General features: G+C 50.6%; 1 protein-coding gene across 11 annotated transcripts in view; it reads left to right on the top strand.

The window, feature by feature from the left end:
* PRR5L (proline rich 5 like) overlaps positions 1–26,586 on the top strand; it is an 87,120-nt gene that overhangs the window by 12,420 nt on the left and 48,114 nt on the right. For 8 of the 11 annotated variants that reach the window (XM_047775969.1, XM_047775971.1, XM_047775967.1 and 5 more), the window contains 3 exons: positions 10,618–10,905; positions 12,865–12,945; positions 26,075–26,123. In XM_047775969.1, coding sequence (XP_047631925.1) covers positions 10,742–10,905; positions 12,865–12,945; positions 26,075–26,123 — 294 coding nt within the window. In that variant the 5' untranslated portion in view covers positions 10,618–10,741. Of the gene's footprint in view, positions 1–4,916; positions 4,942–10,617; positions 10,906–12,864; positions 12,946–26,074; positions 26,124–26,586 lie in introns of those variants that run through there. The other 3 variants (XM_047775964.1, XM_047775963.1, XM_047775970.1) reach the window with 2 other exon arrangements.

The raw sequence follows: 26,586 nt of genomic DNA, 5'->3' as shown, positions 1-26,586 counted from the left end.
GTTCAGGTCTGGTTTCCTAGTTGGCTGAGAGGGTTTGGTTTGCTGTGTGTTTCTTCGGGCACGGCCCCAGGTGCTGCTGGCTCGCCCCATTGGAAGAGTACGCCTGGGTGTATCTGTAATACAGAGGGGGTGGGGGGTGCCCGTGGTGCCGCCGAGGATCCAGCGATGGGGTAAGAGTGAGTTAAGAAAGAGCTGGTTCGTGAAGAGGCTGGTCAGCTAGGTGGTGTGGTCAGCGGGAGGACTGGTTCTGAGTTGGTGTGGAGTCAGGGTCTCATCGCCCTCCTCTTCTGTCAAGGGTGCCCGGTTTGGGGGGGCTCACAGGGCAGAGGCTGAGTGCATGGCTGGCGCTGCTGAGAGGTAATCATGGCCGTTAGCAAGTCCAAGCCCTTAATTAGCTGAGAAGTCGACGGCCGAGGGGAAGAGAAGGGACACCTAAGGCTGTCGGGGTCGGGTAGTGCCAGCTCATGTCACACCCAGATTAGGCTCTGGGTGCAACGTGGAAGAAGGCTTGTAGTCCTTGCAATGACGGGGTAAAATAAAGGTCCCAGACCAATATGTGAGGTCCCTAAAGCATTCGATGGCCTAGTGAATTAGTTGCCAGTACTCACACATCAGAGGCCTTCAGTACTTTATTTTACTTATTTATTAATTTTTATTTATTTTATTTTATTTTATTTTTTATAGCTGCACCTGTGGCATGTGGAAGCTCCCAGGCTAGGGGTTGAATTGGAGCTGCAGCTGCTGGCTTATGCCACAGCCATGGCGACACCGGACCCGAGCCCATCTGTGACCTATGCCACAAGACCAGATTCTTAACCCACTGAGTGAGGCGAGGGCTCAAAGCCGCATCCTCATGGATACCAGTCAGGTTCTTCACCTGATGAGCCACAATGGAAACTCTGCTTTTAGGACTTTAAAAAGCCTGGATTTGGGGCTTCTGTTGGAAAATTCAGGTCTGGGAGAGCTGGGCTTTTCTCCAGAGATGGCAGACACCAGGTTGGATGGAGTGGTGGCCGCCTCCTTTCGCCTGCTCTGGTTCTGCCCTCTCTCTGGTATGTTCCAGGCTCAGCCCTTTGGGCCAACGTGTGACGCGTGATGCAAAAATGGAAAGAAATTGGTTCTTCTTTCCATCTTCTTTTCTTACCAGAGTTTCTGCCCTGGCCCATGTGTCCCTGTGCAAGGCAGCTCCTGCTGTAGAATAAGTGCTGAATAAATACATTTGGGTTGACTGAGTGAATGAAGGGCCGGTAATTGATAGCACCCTGCACTGGGAACCAGGAGCCGAGTTTGAACCCTGACTTCCTCCAAACAACTGAGTTTGAACAAACTTGTATTTTATTTTACTTTTCTGGGGGTGGGGGGACGAGGGGTATAGGGAGAAATCACTGTTGTTTTTACTTATTTTTTTGAATAGGTCATACGTTTTCATATTTCAAAATTCAAAAGGCACAAAAGGGATTATAAAAAAAGGGGGCCCTGCCACCTATTCCCTTCCTGGGGAAAACCAGTGTTACAGGTTCCTGGTTAGTCCTTTAAGAACTACTTGGTATTTGGGCAGTGACATATACGAGTGACATATACATATATGTTTATGCAGAGGGGAGCCTAATAGACACTTGATTCTCTGTTTAGCTTTTCAGCACCTTTCTTTCTTTTTGTCTTTTGTCTTTTTAGGGCCGCACTCATGGCATGTGGAGGTTCCCAGGTTAGGGGTCTAATTGGAGCTGTAGCTGCCGGCCTACACCACAGCTCACGGCAATGCCAGATCCTTAACCCACTGAGCGAGGCCAGGGATCAAACCCGCAATCTCATGGTTCCTAGTCAGACTGGTTTCCACTGAGCCATGGATGGGAACTCCTTTTCAGCACGTTTCATTCGGAGTGTCCCCCTCAGAGCACCCTGTCAATGCAGAAAGCTCTCTCCCTTTCTATACCAGAGTTTACGTGGCCGGTCCTCTGCTGCTGAGCATTTAGGGTATGCCCACGCCGTTGTTATTATAAAGAAGGCTGTAGTGAAAACCCTGGTTCCATAAGCCACTTGACATGCCTGGAGTAAAGTTCCAGGAGGTAGCATTGTGTGTCCTTTGTCATTTTCATAGCCCTGGTCAAATTTCCCTATGTAGCAGTTGCCCCAGATGATGCTCCCTTCAGCAATGTGTGGGAGCACCTGCTGCTCCACACCACGGCCACCTGTCACCTTTTGGAGCCCATGAAGGCTTTGTGACGAGCAATATTTTCTAAAAACATTAACACTAGCTGTGATGCGGGGGGGCCCCTCCTATGGGCCAGGCCACCATGGTCTAGGCCATCTCATTTAATCTTAACAGCATTGAGATTAGGATCACACGCATTTGGTAGATGAGGGAACTGAGATTCAGAGAGGTTGAGTTATTTATCCAGGTCACCCAGCTAATACATTGGAGAGGCTGGATTTGAACCCAGGTTTGTCAGATTTCAATACCAGGATGTTTTCAGAGGGTAAAGCCCTATGTCTGTTGAGGTGTTGGTGTTCTCAGCTTATGGTTCCTGTGACACTTGCTTATGGTTCCTGTGGCTCCCAGCAGTCGTACCTTTCATGGGGCTGGTTCAGGTGCTCTTTCAACTATCTGTGGAATTCCTGCACGGTACCAAGCTCTGGGGAGGCACCCGAGAACAAGATAGACACAGTCCCTGCCCTGGTGGACCTCAGAAAAACAATAGGAAATAATTCTGTCGTGATATATTGAGGTGGATTGTGAAACCACAGTGAAGGAGGTGAGGAGGGAGCTCTGGGGGGTGATGTGGCCTGATCGAGGTGAGGTGCGAGGGCCTCTCTGAGCAAGTGAAGGCTGAGTGACAAAGGCTGTGCAGGTTTGAGCCTAGAGAAGTGAGGGGGCTGTGTTTTACACAGCGGGCACAGCATGTGCAAAGGTCCTGGGGGCAGGAAGAGCAGGTGGTGTTAGAAGAGATAAAGGAAAGCCGGCGAGCTGGCGTGCAGCGTGGAAGGAGATGAAGATGTAAGGATGGTGTTTGGGGATCTATTCTAAGACCTGGGGGGAACCTTTGGAGGCATTGAAGCAACAGCACCATGAGCATCGGAGGCGCTAGACTGCTGGATTCTTGTCCTAGGCAGCACCTCTGTCTTTTCTCTAAGATGCGGATGGCAGTAGCACCCAGGGCTTTCAAATACTCTGAGCACTAGGTGCAGTAGGAAATACTGATACATCTGGCCTCAGCACAGGGCTACACCTGTCATATACATGCGCCCCCCCAGGGCGGTGCACCCTGATGTTTTCTCTTCTAATCTATTTCATTCAAGATTTTTGGTCCAGACCCCCTAAATTCACTCTGGAAACACCAAGATAATACGTGTCAAGTGTCTACTCCTTCACTGGCCCTCCGCAAATGTGCTGTCATTTTCTGCTGCCATCGTTATAAATACAGCTCTGGCCACAACTAAAGAATGGGTGTGGGTGGAATTACATGACAAGATCTAAATCCTGATGGTGCTGAAAGACGTTGGCTCTTCACTTCTGTGTTCGTGTCCCGGAAAGGGAGCTCCACGCTGGGCTTCCTGCCTGCAGGGGCTCCCAAAGGGGACGTGTGGATGGACCTTCTGGTTTCCTTGGGAACTGATTTCTCCTGGTTTTCTGGGCGGCCCCATCAGACGGCGTGCCTAGTTTTCTTTGACTTATTTGTTATTTACACTCAGAATGGCTTTTTCCTGGAAGCCCCAGAGTCATTCTAAGCCACCCACTTCTTTATTTTAAGTTGTGCCATGATCCTACTTCCCTTTTCAGAGTTGAGGGTTGGAGGCTCAGTAGAATTCATTTGCATTTTCCACTAAGTGTACCACCTTCCTCTGCCCACTGGCCTGGCCCGTGGGCTGCGACCCCTCCTCCCCTCACCCTGGCCCTGGAAGCCAGGAGGAGAAGGTGAGACACCGTGTTCTTTCTCTCCAAGAAATACATCCCGGATCTTGAGCCTGGAGGTTTCCAAAGCAACCCCCGAGGTGAGCCTGGGAGAGCAAGGTCAGTGATCGGGCCCAGAAACCCCGTGCCCGCCACACGGTCCCTGTACCCAGGACCCTGGCTTCCAGAGGACTGAACTGAATGCTTCAAGCATCCAAAACTTAGTTGCTGAAATAACTTTTAGAAGCACACCTTTCTGTGTGTTAACCTCGTAGGTCTTGTGGAAGAGAACACCTCCTACGGTGGTTTCTGTAGCTGGGAGGCTTTGGGCCAAGAAGGTTTTGCGAGGATGACCGTGTTGACGGTGGCGTAGCTGAATTATGTTAACCCCCCAATTCATATGTTGAGACCTCGCCCCCGGGAGCTCAAAATGGGTCTGTCTTTGGAAACAGGGCCTTTGCAGAGGCGATTACGTGTAAGTGAACTTGTTAGAGTGAGCTGTAATCCAGTCTGGCTGGTGGCCTGATGAGAAGAGGAAATGTAGACAGAGAGACACCAGGGCTGCTTGCACACAGAGGACAGGAGACGGGAGGACACAGGGCGAAGGTGGCCCTCTGCAAGCCAAGGAGAGAGGCCTCCGGAGAATTCAGCCCTGCCCACACCTTCATCTTGAACTTGGAGCACATGAACTGGGAGAAAGGAAATTTCTGTTGCTTAAACCATCCAGTCCAGTGTGGTATTTGGTTATGGCAGATGGAGCAGACAAATGTAGCGACTGTGGTGGTGGCGGGGTGGGGGGGTGGTGGGGTGGGTGGTGGTGAAATAAACATTAGGCGGCGTAGAGCGAGCACTCACCGCCTACCAAGACTATTTTAAGCCTATGCGAAGTCCTCCTTGAATCACCTCATCCAGCCCCTCCCACCAGTCCTAAGTCACCTGTCTCGGCTGGAAGTGGTGGCACCGAGCCTGGCTCTGGCACTTTGCTCTGAGCCTCTGCTGCACCTGTGGGTGGTACCGGCCTCATTTCAGGAACCAGGCCACGCTCTTCATAGGTAATCTGTCTCATCAGCACCACAACTCTCCACGTGCCCATCTTCAGAAGTAGAGACTCCAGAGCTGTCCAAGGCCACACAGTGAGAGTATTCATTTCTTTCTTTTTTTTTTCTTTTCTTTTCTTCTTTTTTTTTTTTTTTTTGGTGGCTTCAGTAACAAATTCCCACAGCCTTGGTGGCTTAAAGCAACAGAAATGTATTCTCAGTTCTGGAGGCCAGAAGTCCAGAATCAAGGTGTAACAGGGTCATACTCCCTCCAGAGGCTCTACAGGTGAATCTTTCTTTTCACAGCATACCAACTTCTAGCTGCCATGGGAAGAATCTCTTTCTTCCTTTCCCCTCTCAGCCTCCTGTGGGGCCTGCCAGCATTCCTTGGCTTGCGGCTGCCTCTCTCCAGTTGCTGCCTCCTTTTTAGCTTCGTCTCCTCTCTGAGCATCTGTGTCTTCTCTTCTGTCTCCAGTCTCCTGCCTCCCTCTCATCAGGATACATGTCATGGTGTTCATGGGCCCACCTAGACAATCTAAGATATGATTCCTTGACTTAATCTTATCTTTTGCTACCCAAGGTAATATTCACAGGTTCTGAGGACTAAGGGGTGACTATATCCTGGAGGCGCAATTTTTCTGTCTCCCACAGTCAGTAGGTGGCAGAATGAGCCCTGATGCCAGTGTTTGGCTGATGCCAAAGCCACCAGTGGCCACTCATCCTTTGGAACTAGGGGTACTCCCATTGCTTTTAATGATGTCTTTTTTTTTTTTTTTTTTTTTTAACCAGCTGCACCTGCCACATATGGAAGTTCCCTGGCTAGGGGTCGAATCAGAGCTGCAGCTGCCAGCCTATGTTACAACCATGGCAGTGCCAGATCCGAGCCACATCCGTGACGTACGCTGCAGCTTGTGGCAACACCAGATCCTTAACCCACTGAGCGAGGCCAAGGATCGAACCCACATCCTCATGGACTCTATGTTGGGTTCTTAACCTGCTGAGTCACAACAGGAACTCCTTTTAATGATGTCTTAACTATTCCATTTAGGGGCTACCATACTTGGTTTATCCTGTCCCCCGCAGATGGCTGTTTCAGTCGTTTCCAATGTCTTGTCACTGCAGACAAATAAGCATAGCTGCGAGTCTTCGGGACCATCTGTATAGGGTACAGTCTCAAAAGTGGAACGGCTGGGCCAAAGGCCGGTGATTCTGAACTTGTTTCACTCTGTGACCAACATCCACCCCCATGGCAGCCCAGAAAAGGAGCTGAGAGGCCTCCCGCTCCTCAGTAAATAACATCTCGGGTGACCCACGGCCCTAACGCACTGTGATCACCATCCGGGGGCTCAGAGGCCTGGCCTGCCCCCCAGGAGAAGTATTTTCCAGATGTTGCTGAGGTCGCCATAAGCAGGAGGAAGTGTGACTGCGCTTGCACGGCTGTCATGCCTTGGAGATTTAGAAATAACCACAAGTTATTTTATTTATTTAACCAGCACTTAGGAAGCATTTGCTGTTTGCTGCGTGCTGTTCTGTCCATGTGTTTATAAATACGTACTTGTTTTATCCTCACACAACCCTGAGGTTGTCATGCTGGCAAGTTCATTTTGTGCAGGAGGAAATTGAGCCTCAGAGAGGTCACGAAACTGGCCAGGGTCACACGGATAGTAAGGAGTGGGGTGCCTAAGAAGGCAGTCCATGCTTTCTGCTTGCCTTTTGTCTCCTCCTGCTTCTCTTATCCCCATCAACTGTGCTCTCAGAGTTCTTTCTGTCTGTTTCTCTCCGGAGCATGAGATAGGAATTTTGATGTGAAATCTTCCCAAGTAACTTGGTAGCTTTGATTCTGAGTTTCTGGCCCAGTTTGGTAGCCTGGCAAAGGGGGAATGGAGAGTAGAATCAGGCCTGTCATCAGTCAGTGATTCGCCACTTATGAGCTGTGTGACTTTCTAACAGGTTACTTAACTTCTCTGATCTTCACATGGGGTTATGTGATGGTTAAGCTCCCCTATGGTGACGGGGTTTGTCTTCATGCCAGGCGGGCATTCGGTGCCTTATTAGTTGCTACCCTTCCTTCATTTTTATTTTCAGCACTTGCTTAGGCTTGAGGTTATACAGATGAGAAAATCCCAATGCCTGAGGAGCTTAAGAATGACTCAGGTGGGGGCTAGGGAACTTTCTAGATCAGGAGTCAGGGAACCTGAGTTCCGACAGGTCCTGGCTCTCTCCTGTGTCAGAGACATTGGACATTTCTGTGCTCCTCTGGGCCTCACGTTCATCACTTGTAAAAGGCAGTCTGGACTGGCTTCACTCCAAAGCCCCATCTGTCTGGTCATTTCTGATTTGTCCTATTTAGGTCAAGATAAGCTTGTGTCCGAGGATCCAGGGCCGTAGCAGGTAGATACAGGGTGAGGTAGCTTCTCCCTTTAGGCCACTCTCATCAGCGCTCCCAGCAGCTTCCTCTCTGCTCTGGGGAGGCCTCTTGGCTCCATCCAGAAGTAGGGATGATGGGAACAAGGGCAGCTTGGATGGTCTGGATCTGAGGGTGGCAGATTTTGCAGGGGCCAGATGAATCGGAGGCGGCTCCTTATGCGTGACTGCGTGGCCCATGTGAGACCAAGGAAGCTGCTGTCATGATGCCTTTGGCTGAAAGTTGCTCTTGGTTAAAAGGGCTGGAGTTCCCACTGTGGCACAGTGGTTAAGAACCAGACTTTTATCCATGAGTATGTGGGTTCGATCCCTGGCCTCGCTCAGTGGATTAAGGGCCTGGTGTTGCTGTGAGCTGTCATGTAAGTTCCAGATGTGGCTGGGATCTGGTGTTGCTATGGCTGTGGTGTAGGCTGGCAGCGGCAGTTCCAATTCCACCCTTAGCCTGGGAACTTCCAAATGCTGCAAGTGAGGCCCTAAAAGCAAAAAAAAAAAAAAAAAAGAGGCCACATGTATGTGGATGGGGCCTCCCATGTATCTTGCCGGATTCACACAGGGCCTGGAGCAGGAGGCCTGGGGGTGCTAACAGAGAAGTGGAGGGGGCCAGGAGCCCCCTGTGGTCCTCAGTGTGGCTCAGCCTCCTGAGATGCAGTGTTTCAGCAGGAAGCCGGAAAGGAAACAGCGCGTGATCCGTGCTGCTTCCACTTCTGCTTCCCTGGGCGAGTGCGCCTGCATGGGAGGCAGCTCCATCACCTGGGGTTTAAGCGCCTCATAAAAGGAGTTACTATCCCGTAATTACACGGATGAATAGTTCTTAGCAGGCCCATTTAAAGAAGGGCAGTGAAATGGAGCCTCTCTTAAGAGGGTGACCTTTACCGGGCAAGTGAAATCCCGAAGCCCGTTAGTTCAAGGCTCCTGAAGGGGCCTCCGTGGCGTTATTACTTCTTCGCCTCACTCACTGATTTGCATAGATCTTTCCACCTTCCAGGGGACACTGGTGGAGTGTTGGAGACCCTCTGAAACTGAGCGGGCCTATTCTGCCTTCCCCAGCCTTTACTGGTAAATTTTAGTCACTGTCAGCTCACTCTGAGAGTGGGCTGGAGAGGGGGGCAGGAGACCACAGAGGAAGATGGAAACGAACTCTGCTTTCCTTTGTTTCATTTATTTATTTTTCTGCTTTCCTTTTGAAAAAAAAAATTTCAAGAGGCGGGGCGAGCCATTCCTTTGTGGCTCTTGGTCTCACACGTTCATTGTCACCGTGCCCCCTGTCTATGCACGGTGCTAGCGTCGCCCACGCCCTCTGGATGGATGGCCTGGGTGCCCGCCTTGCAGCCTCATTCCTCTTCTGTCCAGAGCAGCCTGTTTCCCTGGGAGGCGACGCCTCGGTTCCTGTTTCTCCCGACACTGCTGCCAGGCCTGCCAAACCGGCCCTCCTGCCAGCCTGAGAGTTGGCACTTAGGGCTGGAATATTTCTTTTTCTTTCAGCATTGGTTTGGGGGACATAGCAGAGTCAGCTGGTAAGAGATGCCAGTAGGAATACTTCTGGGCTAAACCCTAAACCCTCGGAAGAAGAAAGTATGACTTTGGTGGCTTTCATTTATTCTTAAGTCTGACCACCTCCAAAACGTACTTCATTTTTTATTTTCTTCTTTTTTTCCTTGTATTTTTGCCTTTTCTAGGGCCGCTCCTGCAGCATATGGAGGTTCCCAGGCCAGGCGTCCAATTGGAGCTGTAGTCACCGGCCTATGCCAGAGCCACAGCAACACAGGTTCCGAGCTGCACCTGCAACCTACACCACAGCTCACGGCAATGCTGGATCCTTAACCCACTGAGTGAGGCCAGGGATTGAACCCGCAACCTCATGGTTCCTAGTCGGATTCGTTTCCGCTGTGCCATGACGGGAACTCTCCAAAACGTTCTTCAAATCATCCGTTTGGACTCAGACTCACAGAAGAATAAAAGACTGACGTGACAGGTTCAAAAGTGCTGAGGAAAGAGAGGGGTCTAAACAGAAACAGCTGATGCTTGAGAGCCTTGGGTCTCCCATTCTGCCACGTGATCTCATTTCCTCTCTCATTGGTCCTTCAAAGTGGCTGTGCCCACTGTTGGGGACTCTCAGACTCAGTGAGCCCAAAGCCACACAACTTGGGAGTGGCCTTAAGACTCTAGTCCAGATTCACTCAAAGTCACTGCTATTAACCATGGAGCCATCAAGGCTTCGAGGAGACAGTGACCTTGAGGCCAACCTTGCAGGGTAAGTTAGTTTCAGATAAGCAGAGAGGGAGACGAAGGGGAACAGAAGACGCAGTCAAAAGCCTGGGAGGGAATCAGCATGACATGGAGCAGTGCCTGCCGGTTGTAAGCTCCGTGGGGCAGGGACCACCTTCTCCAGGGTCACCACCACATCCCGATACCTAAGTGGGTGCCTGGAGCATAGTTGGTGCTCAATTAACATTTATTGCATGAGGCATTACCGTTGTGGCTCAGCAGTTAATGAACCTGACTGATATCTGTGAGCACGCAGGTTCCATCTCTGGCCTTGCTCAGTGGGTTAAGGATCCGGTGTTGCCGTGAGCTGTGGTGTAGGTCACAGATGTGGCTCGGATCCTGAGTTTCTGTGGCGCTGGCATAGGCCGGCGGCTACAGCTCCCATTAAACCCCTCGCCTGGGAACCTCCATAAACTGCGGGAGCGGCCCAAGAAATGGCAAAAAGACAAATAAATAAATAAATAAATATGTTCTGGTGGAAGGAATGAATGGAGGCAGGTCGGGAAGGGGAGGAGATGAGCTGAATGAAGAGGCTCAGTTGCTGTGGGGATGGCTGAGCCCTTCACGCGCGCTGGCATGGCCCGGGGTCTCTCGCATGGACGAGCGTTAGTGCCAGGACAGGGAGCTGCTGGGTCCTCCGGGAGGCATTGTGTGAAAAAGCCATCTCTTGATGCACAGCGTTGCAGGGTCGACAGAGATTCAGCCCGTGCCCAAACTCTGATGGGCCTGCATGAGAACCACAGTTAAGCACACGTGAGAAATCACTTTTCTGTGGGACTGGCCTCAACTCACTGTTGCTGCCTCCCCATTCGGGGTGACCACGCTGTTACTGCCCAAGAGAGGCCTGTCAACACCTGTGAGCAGGGCTCCGCAGGGAGGGCATTAGCATGGGCCCCGGAAATGGCTGGAGGATGGTTTGGCCGGGAAGCCCCAGCCTACTTCCTTCAAGGTGGGGTTTGCTCAGCCCAGGCATTTTCAATAAACTCGGCCCTCTTGTTTCAGGTGCTGGCGAACGCCACGGTTCTGAGAAAGCCTGAGGGCCGGAAGGCAGGCCTGGGAGAAGCCCTTTCCGTGGGCAGTCGGAACCTTCAGGACCAGAGGAGAAGCCAGCCCCTCACCTGGACTTATGACCCGTGGCTTTGCCCCCAGCCTGCCCGTCGAGTTCCCCAAGATGGGCTCCTTCCGCAGGCCCAGACCACGCTTCATGAGCTCCCCGGCGCTCAGCGACCTGCCCCGCTTCCAGGCAGCCCGCCAGGCTCTGCAGCTGAGCTCCAACTCAGCCTGGAACAGGTACAGGAGGCACCGGGAGGGTAGCGGGCAGGGCTGCCAGGGTGAGAGCAGGGCCAGGGGTTGACTGAGCTCCAGCATCTCCTGAGGTCTCCACTCCAGAGGGTCGTGAGTAAAGGGCCAGTTTAGGAAGAGAGTGTGTTTCTCTATAGAGGCTGTATCCGTCAGCTTTCCTTGTTTTTTTCAATTAAATTTTTCTTTTTATGTTATATAGTTGATTTACAACATTTGGTTATAAATATTGGCATGTGGAAGTTCCTAGGCTATGGGTTGCATCAGAGTTAATGCTTCCAGCCTACGCCCCAGCCACAGCAGTGCAGGATCTGGGCTGCGTCTGCAACCTGCACCACAGCTCATGGCAACGCTGGATCCCCAGCTCACGGAGCGAGGCCAGGGATCGAACCTGCCTTCTCATGGATACTAGTCAGGTTCATTTCCACTGCATCACAATGGGAACTCCCCAGATTTTTTTTTCTGATTATATTCCATTATAGATTATTATAAGATAGGGACTCTATGTCCCTGTGCTATAGAGTAAATCCTTGTTTATCTCTTTTACGTAGAGAAGTTTGGCTCTGTTAATCTCATCCTCCTAGCTTGTCCCTCCCCTGACCCCTCCCCAGCTTTTCTTGTTTTAGTAGAGTGAAAGCAGACCCCTGAAGGCCTTGGGGCTTCCCAAGTCAGTTAATCAGCCCAAGACAATTGGAACTTACACCTACTACTTGTGCCCATTAGTCACACGCCATATCATCAGAGGACCCGAGGGTAGGACCATATTAGTGACCTCAAGTCACCTGTTACCTATTGGGGATGATAAGGCACATACATGTGAAAAGCTAATTAAGCAGCAGAAACCAGGGATCATCTGATTCTGGGAGTCACAGGTGGTTGGAAGAGGAAACACAGAGCCTTTGTAAGGTGTCCAGCTGATCTTTTGTGCACCAAGCATGGAGTAGAGATGGACTCAGTCCTGTGTCATGCACTTGTGTGAGCTGTTTTTCAAATCTCCCTGGTTCCTCTTTGGATCAATCAGGTGCATCATGATTTTCAAGCATTCCTGAGTTCTTTGTCATTTGGATTAAGGGATTTTTTTTCACTGAACGCACAACTCTTGATGAGGAGGGAGGGGGGATGGGAAATGGTTTGATGTAAAGTGGAGGCTTGCTCTTTAAAAGAAAAAAAAAAGAAAAAGGCCTAGGACCCTCAGGACCGCAAGCTTGTGGAGTTCCTCTTGCGGCTCAGCAATCAACGTGTGATCAGCTCCTTGCTGAAATGTCAGGCTGGGATTCAGAGAACACGGCATTTAAAACTTACTGGGGCCCCTCAAGGGATTAGCTGTCCCGCCTGGATACTCTGGAAGGGAATGGAAGGGGAAGTGAGGTCAGCGCCTCCGGAGTTCTCCCCAGGAAAATCCTACTAAAAGGCAAGGCCAATGAAAATCCATATTTGAAAAAAATGTTTTAGATTGAAAAAAGGCAAAGGAATTGGCCTTTCCTGTTGGCTCCAGGCCTCCAGGCTGCCCTGTGAAGACAGAGGCCTGCTACATGAGAGAACCCCAGGCCTGGGTCTGTTCCTGCTTGCAGCCAAATACCATGTAGATTCTTCCAGGCCCATCAGTGCTGGCCACACAGCTGCCTGAGAGCAGATCCCGCTGCCCGTGCTTCATCAACCCTGCTTTCCTGGCAGGGCTGCTGGCGAGGCGGGGGAGGAAGGCCTGGCAGCTTGTGGGGAGTAGCCAGAGAGAGGCTCCTGTTGGGGCTCCTTCTCTTCCATCTTCCTTCCTCTCCAAGGACCCTGGGGTGAAAGTGATGGATTCTAGGGATAGAAAACATGGCCATGTCTGTGCCACGGGCTTCCCGGCTTTTGCACCGGCCTTCCGCCGTGAGCTGCTTGTGGACATGGCCCCTGGGAAGGAGAATCCTCTCACCAGAGGTCATTTCTGTCCCCCTCCCCTCCATGCAGCGTCCAGACAGCTGTGATCAACGTCTTCAAAGGGGGCGGCTTGCAGAGCAACGAGCTTTACGCACTGAACGAAAACATCAGGTACGTAGCTGGCCCGGCTGGACCTGAGCTGGGGCGGAAGGGGCTGCCCCACTGGGATCCTTACCTTCAGTTTTATTTTTGGCTTAGTTCCTGTTGCTGTTTCTGCTGGTTTTTATGAGGCTCTTATGACCATTCAGTTCCAGGGTCCTTATCTGTCTAGACTTCTGTTCCACAGAGGGCATGTCCATTTGTTCATGTATATAGTGGTGGGGGCGGGGGGGGGTGCATGCAGAGGGTAGAAGGTTGACATCTGGTGGCTGTCATTTATTCTGTAACTATTTCTTATGCCCTGCTTGACCCTTAGGCACCGTATTAGGCAAGATAGTCCAGCGGTTGGGACCAGGCTGCTGGGATTTTATCTGTTCTTCTTCCTTTTACTGACCAGGTGCCTTACCAACTTCTTAGTGCCTTAATTTCCTCTTACGTGGAACACGGGTAGGACATGTGGCTAGCTCCGTAAGGTTCTTGAGCTGATGAAATCGAGGCATTACATCAATAGACTGTTGGGACAGGGTTGGAACGCACGGAGTGCTTAGTACGTGGAGCTCTCAGCATCACTGTCAAGGCTGTTACTCTCAGTACTCGTAGGTTTGGGTGATAAAACCCTCAATCAGACACGGTCCTTGAGGAATTTAATGTCTTCCAGAATTTTTCCAGGACGGTAGTGTTCACTGCTCATTCATTCATCAAAATTGAGTGCCTCCTACATAGCCAAGCAAGACAACAATGAGCAAAGACAGATGGGGACCCTGCTCTCCGGGGGTTTATATTCAGCTGGGGAGGGAATCGTGAGTCAGCGGATCACACGTGTACACTCTCTCGATGCACCCGTGACGGCTACTCCAACACAGCTGATGTGATGAAAGCCTCTGTTGGTTGGACTTGCTCTCGCCCCATGGGCCGGGGGTGGTGATGTGATCTGAAGGATGGGTGGGCGTGAATTAGGTGAAGAGGGCTCTGGGTGGCGGCACCTGCAGGTGCCAAGGTCCTGTGGTGACAGTGAGCAAGGCACACAGTGGAGATCCATATGCACGGAGTGCTGGCACTTGGGTGGCAGCGTGCTCGCGTTTGTGTTTTGGTCAAACGAGGGCAGAGAGCAGGCAGGGCCCAGAGCCTTGGAGTCTCCCGAGGGCAGGAGGTTGAACAGCAGGACTTTCATCAATGCCCTGGTGGTCACTCCTCTCGGGTGTGTTAAGCGCCAAACAAGATGGCTAGAGACTCAGCCCTGGAGTGGGCAGAACATCAAACAAAGCCATTATTGGTGTCTTGTTTATGTTAAGACCTGTGTTAAGGGTCAATGAGGTGTTTTAAGAGCTCTGCTTTCACTGAAATCTTTAGGGCTCAGAAGTAAACAGAGTTGTGTTAAATTTCTACCCATGTTCGAATTTCACATAATAGTTCGACAAATAGGGAAAGAGACAATTGAGATCATCTAGTCCAAGGCCTCCTTTTATGGAGGAGGAAACAGGCCCCACAGAGAAGCGGAGAGACAAGGGCAAAGCTGGGTCAGCCAACCCGGGGGGTTGCAAGAACTGAATTTTACTCCAAGAGCTAAGATCCCGGCCTCTCCGTGAGCATTCCTTAGCTCACAATAGACGTATAAATAAATAAAACAGTGACTCAGGAACGTGCTAATTGTGCCTCACATCAGGGGACTGATCCTGAAATTGTACTTAAAACCTTTGTTTGTGGGCAGCTAGGAAAAGGACGGGCCATGCCAGATTTCACCCGCCCTGTTAACCCATGGGCTGCTCCCTCAGGCATCCAGCAGGTCTGAACAGGTGAAGCCAGCTGGAGGACCTGGAGGATGGAGGTGAGAGCTCACCCCCTGCCCTAGGGAGTCCCCCCCAGAGAACACAGGTCCCATGACATACCATCTGATTTCTCAAGAAGAACCAGATAGTGAGATTTTTTTTTTATGTGCCTGTCTTTTCAATCCTGATAAATAATCCAAACGTCCCCAAACATTGATCCAGGCCAAAGAAAACACATCCGTGGGCCAGGTTTGCCCCGTGGGCTGCCTATTTGGGAGCTCAGCCGTGGCTCATGTGGGGAGGCATCACCAGTGTATGACCACCCTGATTCTGGCACGAAGGCCACATGAGTCAGGGGCAGGGACATGGAGGGAGGGGCCGGGAAACGTGCGAGGCGCCTTTCACATACATCCCATTCACCCCTCCTCACTGTCCTGTGGAGGCAGCCCTTGTTCTCAGTACCTAGTCTATGCACAAAATGATGGGTAAGAGAAACACAGTAGCTCGTCCAGGGTCACGAAGCCATGAACGGTAGAGTCAGCATGTGAATCCCTGCCTGACTTCGCCACCTATGTTTGTTTGCTCAGGCTGGCATCTAAATCCTAGAGACTGGGTGGCTTCAACAACAGACATTCATTTCTCACTGTTCGGGAAGCTGGGAAGTCCAAGGCCAAGGAGCCGGCAGATTGGGTTCCTGGTGTGAGCGGGCTTCCAGGGTGCCATCTGGCTGTGTTCTTGCATGGCCACTTGGTGCACATGAGTGGGAAGCGAGAGAGCACTGAGGTCCCTTCTTCAAAGGATGCTAATCCCAGCATGAGCGGTGAGGGTCCTACCTTTTAACTTCACCGAAACCTAATGATCTCCCAAAGGCCCCCATCTCCAAATACCCTCACATTGTGGGGACAGGCTTCAACATAGGAATTTGGGAGTGGGGGGAGACACAGTTCCGTCCATAGCAGAAGCTATGCTCTGCACACTAGGTGGTAGTGTCAGCGTGGGTCTAGGCTGGAAGAAGGGTTAAACCGATCTTTCTTCCTGCCATTGTACTATTCTTATTCCTGGACCCCATCTCTCACCATGTGCTGTGATTCCTGACACCCCTCTGAGGACCAGGACACTCCCTCAATTCTCCTTTTTGGTATTGGGTTTTAAGGGGGAGGTGGCTGTCAGATGTTCCTCTCTATGCTTGGGGCAGTTTTCAGGCTGGCGAGAAATATATCTGATTGGGGTTTGAAACGAGTTGCCTGGATGTGAATTGAGCCCAGAATTAAGTCAAAGCTGTCAAAAACCCAGAGCTTCGATGACCCTTGCTCCAGACCCTCTGCCCTTCTTCAGGATGGTCTTTAGAATGGAGACAGGCTTTCCCATCACAGACTCTCAGCGTGTAACGAGAACATGAAACTCACCCCAGGCACCTATGTGACCTGGTGGCCCCAAGTTGAATGCAGTGAAGCCACGTCTGCAGGAGCCAACACGGAAATAAACACAGCTGCCTTTGTTTCAGTAACCAAAGCACCAAAACAGACATGCTACTCTCTGGCTCCATTCCACCAGACAGGTTTTGATTTTTCTTTCCTCTCTTTTTTCTTTGAGAAGCCCTGTTGACAGAGTACAACCACAGACTCACCAGTGTTGACGCCTGAGCAGACGGGTGGAGGCACAGGCGGCAGGGATGGGGGGGGATGACGATGCAGAATGAGGGAAGACTCTTCATCTCAAGCCCGTTGTTCAATCAAAACTGTGACAGTTCCTTGGGCAAGAAGATCCCTGCCAATGTTTAACCTGTCAAGAGCTTTCGGGTTAGAGAGATGAGGGGTCAAGTTTAGACTAGTTGTGTGATGGTGGGCAAGTGACTTCCTCTCTCTTTTATTATTATTGTTTCTTTTATAAAATGGGGATAATGATGGCATCAACCTCATGGTGGATGGGAAGCCCCAAGATCATTGGAAAAATATCATTAGGACAAAATCCAGGGTTTGGTGGATGTTAGCTATTATTATTCCTATTGTGAAAATTTAGCAATAAGCAAGCGATAAAGGCTGGCTGGGTATCACCTCTGTGAGCGAAGGGCAGTGTGATGCATTGCCCTGTGAACAGGACTCTGTGGAGAGTTCTCTAGCTGATTGGGTGAGGTGAGCTGACTTTGAACTAGAGAAGTTCCGGACGGGCTCCTGCAAGAATGTGCTGGGCTGGACATGTGGGTGAGGCGAAGTTCTCACAAGGAGAGCCAGCTGTTTCTCCTTTCGGCAGAGGAAAGAACAAGAGGAAATGACTCTCCCAGTTCTTCATTCTACTCCAGCCAAAGAGTAATAAACTTTGATGGGGTATCCAAGTCCAGTGTCAAAGCCTCAATCAGCTTTTCCGGGTCACCCCGGCCAACCCTGGCCATCTTTCTAACTATGGAGTTAGTGTGGATTCCACCAGGAAGAATGGATTCCTATAAATACTAGCCGGTGCAAAGGATGCCCAGGAGGGTAGGTTTTATGTAGCTGGGTCTTGAAATGCAGTCATTATAAGACATGTCGTTGAAAATGAAGTCTTTAGTAAAACGTTTAGGGTAGTTCTGAGGTAGGCTTCAGGTAGATGTTTTGGACTAAGAATGGTCAAGTTCTAAAACACATTATTAGATCAAGAGAAAGGGGTGGAGGAGTTCCCTGGTGGCTCAGCAGGTTAAGGATCTGGGGTTGGTTGTCACCGCTGGGGCGCAGGATTGATACCTGGCCCAGGAACTTCCGCATGCCATTAGGGCGGCCAGAGAGAGAGAGAGGGAGAAGGATGTGGCGACCTTAAAACGACCTTAAAAAAAGTCTTAACAAATTCATGAGGAACGTCACAGCTCAATGAAATGGCAAATTTTCCCTAAGTTAGTCGGGGCTGTGGTCTGTCAATAGGGAGATCATAAATCAAAATATTTTCTATTGAAGCTGCCTTAGAAAGCAGGGCTTTGCACATTGTTATATCCCTAGAGGAGAGAAAATGACCTCTTAGAATAGACACGTTCTGGTGAGACCCCTCAGCATCACAGGCTACATTTCTGCCTGCCCCGGTGGGGGCTGGACCCGAGTGTCCTCTTGGTGTAAATTCTCTGTGGGGCACTGATGTGGTTTTGGACACCCCTCTGCCGCCTCGATCCTAATGTGGCTGCCCTTTGGCATTGGGGACAAGTCTGGGTTAGAGGTTTGGGTTTCACAAGCTTTCCCAGGGACAAGAGCGGCCAGACTCTGACACAGAAGCATGCTCTTGCTAAACATTCTTTTCAGCCAACGATTCCACGGATCATAGGAAGTTAGGGGAGTGTGAGAAAGCTACGACTTATGCGTCCTGCTTCTTAGAAGAACCTGTGCCAGTTGGTTCTTAAAAGTGCTTTCACTTTTTGGTTGGCTGGGGTGGGGGTAGAGGGTGGGGTGGTTGATGCTTTTCTTCATTTAGTCCAGGAATAGGTGTGGAGCCCCCTGCCAGGTACTGGACCAGGTTCTGGGGCAGCCGTGGAGGTGAATGGTTCTTGCACTCGGAGATCTTAGCCAGAGGGAGAGGGAGACGGTGAATAGGCAGCTGTCACTCCATGGGCAGATCCCAGGGTGCTGGGGGACTTGGGAGCGTGGGCACGTGATTAGATTGGGGAGAAGGTCATACCGAGGTTGAAATCTGCAGCCGGGGCAGGTGGGCATCAGGTAGAGAAGGACGAGGGAGGATCTGAAAATCTTGCCTCTCCTGTCTCCAGACCCTTTCACTCCTCCAACCTCCTGGGGAGATTTTTTTTCTTTTTTCCCCCCTCTCAGAAATAAATACTCAGCGATGAGGTTTCCGGAAACCAGAGATGAGTTATCTGCAGCTGGCCCTGGGGCAGGAAACTCACATTTTCCTTCTCCCTCCAGCCACCCTGCTCTGTTCTTGTTGGCAGGGAGGTGTCTTGAAGGAAACCCCAGAGATTTTCAAGGAAAGAGGAGGTTCCAGGAACGGAGCTTGATCTTTGACAAGTCGGAGTTGAGCCATCCTCATTCTGAGTCAGTTGGCTGCCTGAGGTCCCCTGGGAACCCCACCCCTGAGGGTTCCAGCTCTGTGTGTGTGTGTGTGAAGGGGTGCTGGGACCCACGGCTGGGGGGAGAGCTGGCAGGGGAGGAGGGAGTGCCCACAGGCTGGCAGAGGGGACCGTCTGAGACAAGTTTCCATGAGGTAATGAGAACAGGCGCTAGTGTGCCATTTATTTAGTGCACGCCAGGTTCTGTGTGTCTAATTCTTGTAAAACCCACCACACCCCTATGAGCCAGGTGCTGCTGTATTCCCTGTCTTGTAGATGAGGAAATAGAGGCACAGGGGTGTGGAATAACTGGCCCAGAGTCTCAGAGCCAGTTCTTAGCTGACCTGGGACTTGAACCTGAGCCTTCTGTGTTCCTTAACACATAGGAAGTGGGTTACAAGAGGCACACGGCTGGTGTTGTCCAGATTTAGGCCTGATTCATTGGACATAGATGCATAAACAGAGCTAGAGGCAGTGGGGTATTGTCTTCTGAGGACCCTCCTTGGGAGGCTTCAGGGCAGAATTTTTTTTTTTAGCCTCCTTTGTCTGTCTCGGTGTTGACACTTTGTGTCTTGCTCTGGTTGAGAAACAGACTTGCCTTTGTGGGTGGGAAGAGCAGTTAGAGTAAAGTGTCCACTCAGAAATGTCTGGGGCTGGCCCAGGGGGTGGATGGCCTGCACAGTGTTTGGAAATCTGGGCATCTCCCCTAAAAATCCAGGCTTTTCTGGAAGAGTTGCTTTGGACAATGCTAGGCCTGGAACTGGTCAGCAGGCGTGGAGCCTGGCTGCTGGCTTTAGTGGTTTATCTGCAGCCCCCTCTGTCCGTGCCCACCTGCTTCCCTCACTCACCTTCCCCGCCGCCCCTGTGAATGTGGAGGTACCACTGCCTGACATTCTGGTGGGCCTTGGTTTGAGTTGGGATCTGCCAGTGTGTGGTACCAGGTAAGGCTCTGAGCATGTCTCCTCATCTGCAAAACAAAGATAAGTTCCTACCTTCGAGGCTATTGGAGAATTCAAGATGCTTTGGGCTCATTGCTTAGCACAAAATTAGGAGCTCTGTAAATGCTCTTTGTTGGTTTTCTCCATCTTTTTCACTGTCCCCACTGCCACCCACTGGGGTGCTGAAAACAGGTGTGAGGGTTCTGGCATCTTATTTGAGTCATGCACAGCACCTCTGATGGGTCCCGGTAGAATGGGCCAGCAGGGGAAAGGGGCATGTCCATGTGTTACTGCTTAAAAGATGCCTCAGCCTTGAAATATGTTCTGGGGCAAAAGTGAGGTGGGTGGTTATCAGAGTTGTTGTTGTTGTTTTTGTTTTGTTTTGTTTAGTTTTTTGTCTTTTTAGGGCTGCACCACAGCACATGGAGGTTCCCAGGCTAGGGGTTGAGTCAGAGTTTGTAGCCGCTGGCCTACACCTCAGCCACAGCAACGTGGGATCCGAGCCGCGTCTGCGACCTACACCACAGCTCACGGCAACGCTGGATCTTAACCCACTGAGCGAGGCCAGGGATTGAACTGACATCCTCATGAATACTAGTCAGGTTCCTTAACACTGAGCCACAATGGGAACTCCTTTTTTTTTTTTTTTTTTTTCTCCTGTCTTCAGGTCAGACAGGCAATGGCTGGCTATACTGTCAGGCCCAGGACTGTGAGGCCCCCTGTTGTTTCTGGACCATGAGGGGGATCTAGCTGGTTCCTGGGTATTTGGGGGCAGCCCCCGATTGCCCGATGGCACAGCAATATTTAACCCACAGGTAGAGTTTCCCAACTCATGCTGGCTAAACTTCAGCCCTGCGGCACCTGTCTCCAAGCTGCTTCCTCATCCTCTGGGATTGTGCTGCCTTGGGGAAAAGGCAGCTCGCATTCAAGGTGATTTCTCTCCGTCATTTCTGCCACTCCCTGCCCTGCCTGCCATCTGGTCATCCCTGGGCCTCTTAACCAGCTAGAATCCAGCTTGGGCTGGGTCTCGTTTACCTTCGAGCCCACAGAAGGGGGAAGTTGAGCTGACAAGATGGTGAGGGGTGAGATGGCGGGTCTGTGTGATAACAGGAAATCCTGTCATCTGGGGTGGCGTCTCACCCGGCCAGCCTGGAGGGAGAAGGGGTGAGATAATACAGACCAGTGGGTGAGTTGGTTCCCCATTTCTCCTTGTTATGGTCCTTTTGGCTTCCGACTGAACTTTGTGCCCCGTCTCCCTTTTGGGTTGGGTCCCATGCAAGCATTTGCTTCCCATTACACTTAGGTCGCCACTTCTTCCTCTTTCAGCACAGTGGCTGCTGGTGGTGGCGGTGTTGATAGTGGTGGTGGAGGTGGTGGTGGTGAAACTTGCCAAGCCTTGCTGTATGCTGGGCACTGTTCTAGGAACTCATTGTTCTAGAATCAACTCATTAGTCCTTGCAATAATCCTGCGGAGCGGGCACCCTTATCATCCCCAAATTCCAGTCAAGGAAACAGGTACAAGGGAACATAACATCCTAGGTTTTAGGAATCAGGATTTCCATCCGTTCCCTGTCTAGGCAACCACAGAGCATGGGCTCTCTAATTCTGTTGTCTTTCTTCTGCTTTTCCCTTCTGTTTTGTGCTTTACAAGCTAAACTGGCAAACCTAGTGAGGGAGGTCACAGGGTGAATGGCCTCTTTGTGAATTCAGGTCTTTGCGTCTCGAATGCCTTGAGACTTTCCATTTTGGGACAAGATGGTGCCCCTGTCTCCTGAGACAGTGGCCCCAAAGGGGCAGAGTCATTGTCTGAGCTCTTCTATTCTTCTTTCCTAGCACTTTGCTCCGTGTTGAACACATAGTACGCTTTCACTAACGGGCTGTGATTTGATGACTTAACTCATGGGGTCCTGATGTGCATTGGTCGCCTTTTCCTTTTTGGGAGGGGAGCTACTGCCGATTTGCTCCCAAAGATGGTACCTCAAGGCAGAGGGGTGGAAAATCCCTTTCTCTTGGTTCAGCGGAGACCAGGGTAGAGGTTTTCAGAAGTACCCTTTCCTTGTAAACCAAGTGCAAGCAGAGTCAACACAGACTATAGAAATAGATGGTGGGTCTTGTGCTATGACTCAGCGGCGGGCTGCTCTGGGCTTGGCCGGGCCAGCTCTGCCCATTCCTCACCCGCCCCCACCTCTGTGTTAAGTTCTCGGGTTACCAGGCTGAGGTGGGTTTGCATTGGCAGCTTCTCTGCTCTTGTGGGATTCTCTCTTCCCCTAGGACAGTCTGTTTCCTGATATTGTGCCCTTGATGTGGGAACGCGCTCCCACAATTCCTCCTCGGCCTCAAGCCATGGGCTGGTAACCTTGGGGGTAGTTATCGTTAATTAAAAAAATGTTTTTAATGTTTTTGAGTAGGATGTGTTCACAGGGTACCAAAACACTGAAATGCGTAATGAGATATGCTGTGGAGGATCTCCCTCCCCCATACCCCAGAAACCCAGTTCCCGCTCCTCTGCCAAAGATAACTTTTATTACAGTAGTTTATTGGCTATCCTGCAGAGCTGCTGCTGCTGCTGCTTCTTTTTTTTTTTTTTTTTCTGCTTTTTAGGGCCACACCCCTGGCATATGGAGATTCCCAGGCTAGGGGTTGAATTGGAGCTACAGCTGCCAGCCTACACCACAGCCACAGCAACCCCAGATCCAAGCTGCGTCTGCGACCTACACCACAGCTCACTGCAGTGCTGGGTCCTTTAACCCACTGAGTGAGGCCAGGGATTGACCCCACGTCCTCATGGATACTAGTTGGGTTCGTTACCCCTGAGCCACAGCGGAAACTCCCATGGAGCACTTCTTTTTCTTACAGTATTTTTTCATAGTTTCATTTCCTTTTCATTTTAGTGTTACTACTTTTTAATTTTTTTGGCCACTGCATGCAGTGGCTTGATGAGGGATTTCAGTTCCCAGACCAGGGATTGAACCTGGACCACAGCAGCAAAAGCACTGAATCCTAACCACTAGGCCACCAGGGACCTCCCTTACAAGTATTTCTTTATTCACTTTTTTGAACAGTCACTTAGGTCTTCACTGCATGAATAACCCATAAGTTTTTATGAACACTTTATTGGTGCACATTTATGTTGATTCCTGTATTTCACTGCAGCAGAAACACTATATGTATATGCACTGACCCTGTCTAACTCATAATGTGCCCAGACAGAAATAAGACAAAATTTTGTAAGGGTCAGAGCAGCTTACTGATTTATCCTCCCAGGGCAACAGAATGTTTACTTAAATGACCAGGTAGCATCTATTCCCTTCTGATAATTCCGCATAACAATACCTAGCGGAGAGGGTTTTGAACTCAAGATTTTTTTTTTTTTTTTTGCCACGCCCATGGCATGCGGAAGTTCCGGGCCAGGGATTGAACCCATGTCACAGCAGTGACCTGACCCACAGCAGTAACAATGCCAGATCCTTGACTGCCAGCCCACCAGGGAACTCCTGAACTCAAGAGTTGATAAAAAGGATAATTTGTGGTTTTCCTATAAGACCTGGTTACAGTCCATCGCATTTAACATCTGTAAAGCAGATTCCCACATCCGAGTCTGGTCCCACCTCAGTAAAGGAGTAGGAAGCACCCTTATCCATGCGGCGGGGGCACCTCTTCATATTCTCCTTCTTTATCTCGTCCATCACCGTCTTGCCGCCCCTAGCATGGCTGCTGCTAGCTGCTGAGTCCTGTTTTGCTGTGCCTTAGTCTTGGCATTTGCAACAAGTTCACTCTTTAGTCTCTGCTCCTTTGCCAGGCAATTTCTAGCTCAGGCTTTGTCTTCCTGAATGCTCTGTAGAATTCTCCCTTGGCCAAGGCTTGCTGCAGTCCTGGCTGCTCTCCTGGCCCCATCACCGCAGGCTGCATCTTTTCTGCCCTCCCTGGCAGGTAGGGAAGGAGACTTCTTAGATGCCTCTGTTACTGTGAAAGTCCCTGGGCCATGATCACTTGTCTAATCATGTCCAGCCCCCGTTCATGAGTGTAACTCTTCTGCCTTGCTCCGGGGTGCGGTGGGGGATTCATAGCTCTTGACCTTGAAGGCCTACCCTTGTTGCTGACCTCTCTCTCTCTTTGCCTTTTACCTGAAGCATCTTCATGACCCCAATTCGATAATGTGTAATTTGGTCTTAGAGCCACGCTGGCCCCTTAGCCTTGTGCAGCCCAAGATAGGTTTGAGAAACTGTTAGCACTAGCTCATTGTAAGAGCTTGTTTTTCCACTTTTTTTTTTAGGGCCATACCCACAGCATATGGAGGTTCCCAGGCTAGGGGTTGAATAGGAGCTGCATCCACTGGCCTACACCACAGCCACAGCAACCCCAGATCCTAGCCTTGTCTGCAACCTACACCATAGCTCACTGCAGCGCTGGATCCTTTAACCTACTGAGTGAGGTCAGAGAGCGAACCTGAGTCCTCATGGATACTAGTCAGGTTTATTACTGCCGAGCCTGTTATTGAGTTCCTTACTGCTGTTTTTCCACCTTTTTTTTTTTTTTTTGATCTTTTTGGTTTTTTAGGGCTGCTCCCATGGCATATGGAGGTTCCTAGGCTGGGGGTCTAATTGGAGCTGTAGCCGCCGGCCTACACCACAGCCACAGCAATGCCAGATCCGAGCCGCATCTGTGACCTACACCACAGCTCACGGCAACACCAGATCTTTAACCCACTGAGCAAGGCCAGGGATTGAACCCACAACCTCATGGTTCCTAGTTGGATTTGTTGACCACTGAGCCACGACGAGAACTCCTGTTTCTCCACTTTTTGATGAAGCTGGTTTCTTCTCCTACGGTTTTTAGACTTCCTAGTGGCCACGAAGACCTCCAGCCACCAGAAGCAACCTCTTTGCCTTGTCCTGTTACAGAGCCTCCCTCTGGGGCTACTTCCAGTCTGAGAGGTGCCTCTGGCCTTGAAGAGCACCTGCGACTCTCCTGCTCAAGCCCATTCCCCTCGTCTCTGTCAGATTCGCCCACCTCTGGGCCAGGCCCCCGGTTCTGTGGGGTGGCCTTCCCAGAGCCTGACGTTAACGGGGATGTCAACTGGTCGGTGTCCACGACCGACACGTTTTCTGTCCTGGGAAAGGAAGATACTTTCCTGGCTGAGCCAGGGTTTTCTGCTTTCCAGGGCTCTTTCTGTGGCAGGTCACAGCTTCTCCTTCTTCTTCTGACTCAATCTTAGGATGTCTCTCTTCTGCACATTGTAATATCTCGCTGTAGCTTCCTGTTTATAGCTCCGTGTGGGAATGTGCTTTTTGTTTGTTTGTTTTCTGAGGAGTTAAGACCCAGCTGGTGCTGTTAGAAACTTGAGCGCGTGTTCCTTAAAAACCATGGCCAGTGAGGAGTTCCTGTCGTGGCACAGTGGTTAACGAATCTGACTAGGAACCATGAGGTTGTGGGTTCAATCCCTGGCCTTGCTCAGTGGGTTAAGGATCTGGTGTTGCCGTGAGCTGTGGTGTAGGTCGCAGATGCGGCTCGGATCCTGCATTGCTGTGGCTGTGGTGTAGGCTGGCGGCTATAGCTCTGATTCGACTCCTAGCCTGGGAACCTCCATATGCCACGGGAAGGGGCCCTAGAAAAGAAAGGAAAAAAAAAAAAGACAAAAATCATGGCCAGTGAGATGCATAAAGGAAATTGTTGAAAATCATGGAGACTTTTTTCCTGGGGAACTCATTGCACTCTTGATTTTAGCTTCCTCACCTTGTTTGGATCAAATTGAAGAAAGAGTCATTCCCATCATGGCGCCGCGGAAACGAATCTGACTAGGAACCATGAAGTTGAGGGTTCGATCCCTGGCCTTGCTCAGTGGGTTAAGGATCTGGGGTTGCCATGATCACAGACATGGCTCGGATCCTTCATTTTGCTGTGGCCTGGCATAGGCTGGCAGCTTTAGCTCTGATTCGACCCCTAGCCTGGGAACCTCCATATGCTGTGGGTGCGGCCCTAAAAAGCAAAATAAAATAAAATAAAATAAAATAAAATAAAAAACAAACAAACAAAAAAATACAAATGGAGGAAAGAGCAGTGGGGATCATCCTATGATGTGTCCCAGGAAGGAAGAAGTCTGGTACCAATACCTCCATTGTTAATCCCGGGCTGCCTCCACCTCGGTTGGAATGAGGAACTGCTGGGACTGCCCTCTTGAGCTGCCTATTATCTATAAAGTGAACTAAGGAGCAGATGTCCCTCTAGGATTTCCATCACCCTCATTCCGTAGTGACCTTAGTCGGGGGGTATTACTAGGGCCTAGGGAAGCGCGCTTCCTTCTCAGGCCTGCCCTGGGTCCCTGTGCCACTGGTGAGCATGCCAATTGGTCATGCATCCCTGAACTGGACTCCAGGAGCTGTAGCATCAAGGGCTGCTTGACGGTTTTTCTCTCTCTCCAGGCGGCTGCTGAAGAGTGAACTTGGATCATTCATTACAGACTATTTCCAGGTAAGCTTTGTGGGTCTGAGCACCTGTCGTAGTGTACACGTGGCTACATGTACCTAAAGGGATGGCCAATACTGTGTACCCAGACATGCCTTCAATATCCAAAGTTATGTATCCTGAGTTCCTAGTATGTGCTGGGCACTGCTGTGCAGCCCTACTGTGCGCTGGGCACTGCCATGCAGCCCTACTTTGTGCTGGGTATTGCAGGGCAGCCCGACTATGTGCTGGGCAGTGCAATGCAGCACCTGTGGAGGCATCTGGGACAAGCCTGGCCCCTGCTCTTATGGAGATTATAGTCTCAGGCAGTGGTTCTTAAGTTTTTGGTCTCAGAGACCCCTTTACGCTCTTAAAAACAATCATTTATTGGGGTTATCTCTATCTTCACAGTACTAGAAATTAAATGCGAGCGGCTGTACAGAAGCCTTAATTCAATCAAATAATAAATCTACTCCATGTTAGCATAAAT

Source organism: Phacochoerus africanus, chromosome 4, assembly GCF_016906955.1.
Source record: "Phacochoerus africanus isolate WHEZ1 chromosome 4, ROS_Pafr_v1, whole genome shotgun sequence".
Classification (NCBI taxonomy): domain Eukaryota; kingdom Metazoa; phylum Chordata; class Mammalia; order Artiodactyla; family Suidae; genus Phacochoerus; species Phacochoerus africanus.
The sequence above is the reverse complement of the archived record's forward strand: the minus strand, read 5'-3'. Positions and strand labels throughout refer to the sequence as shown.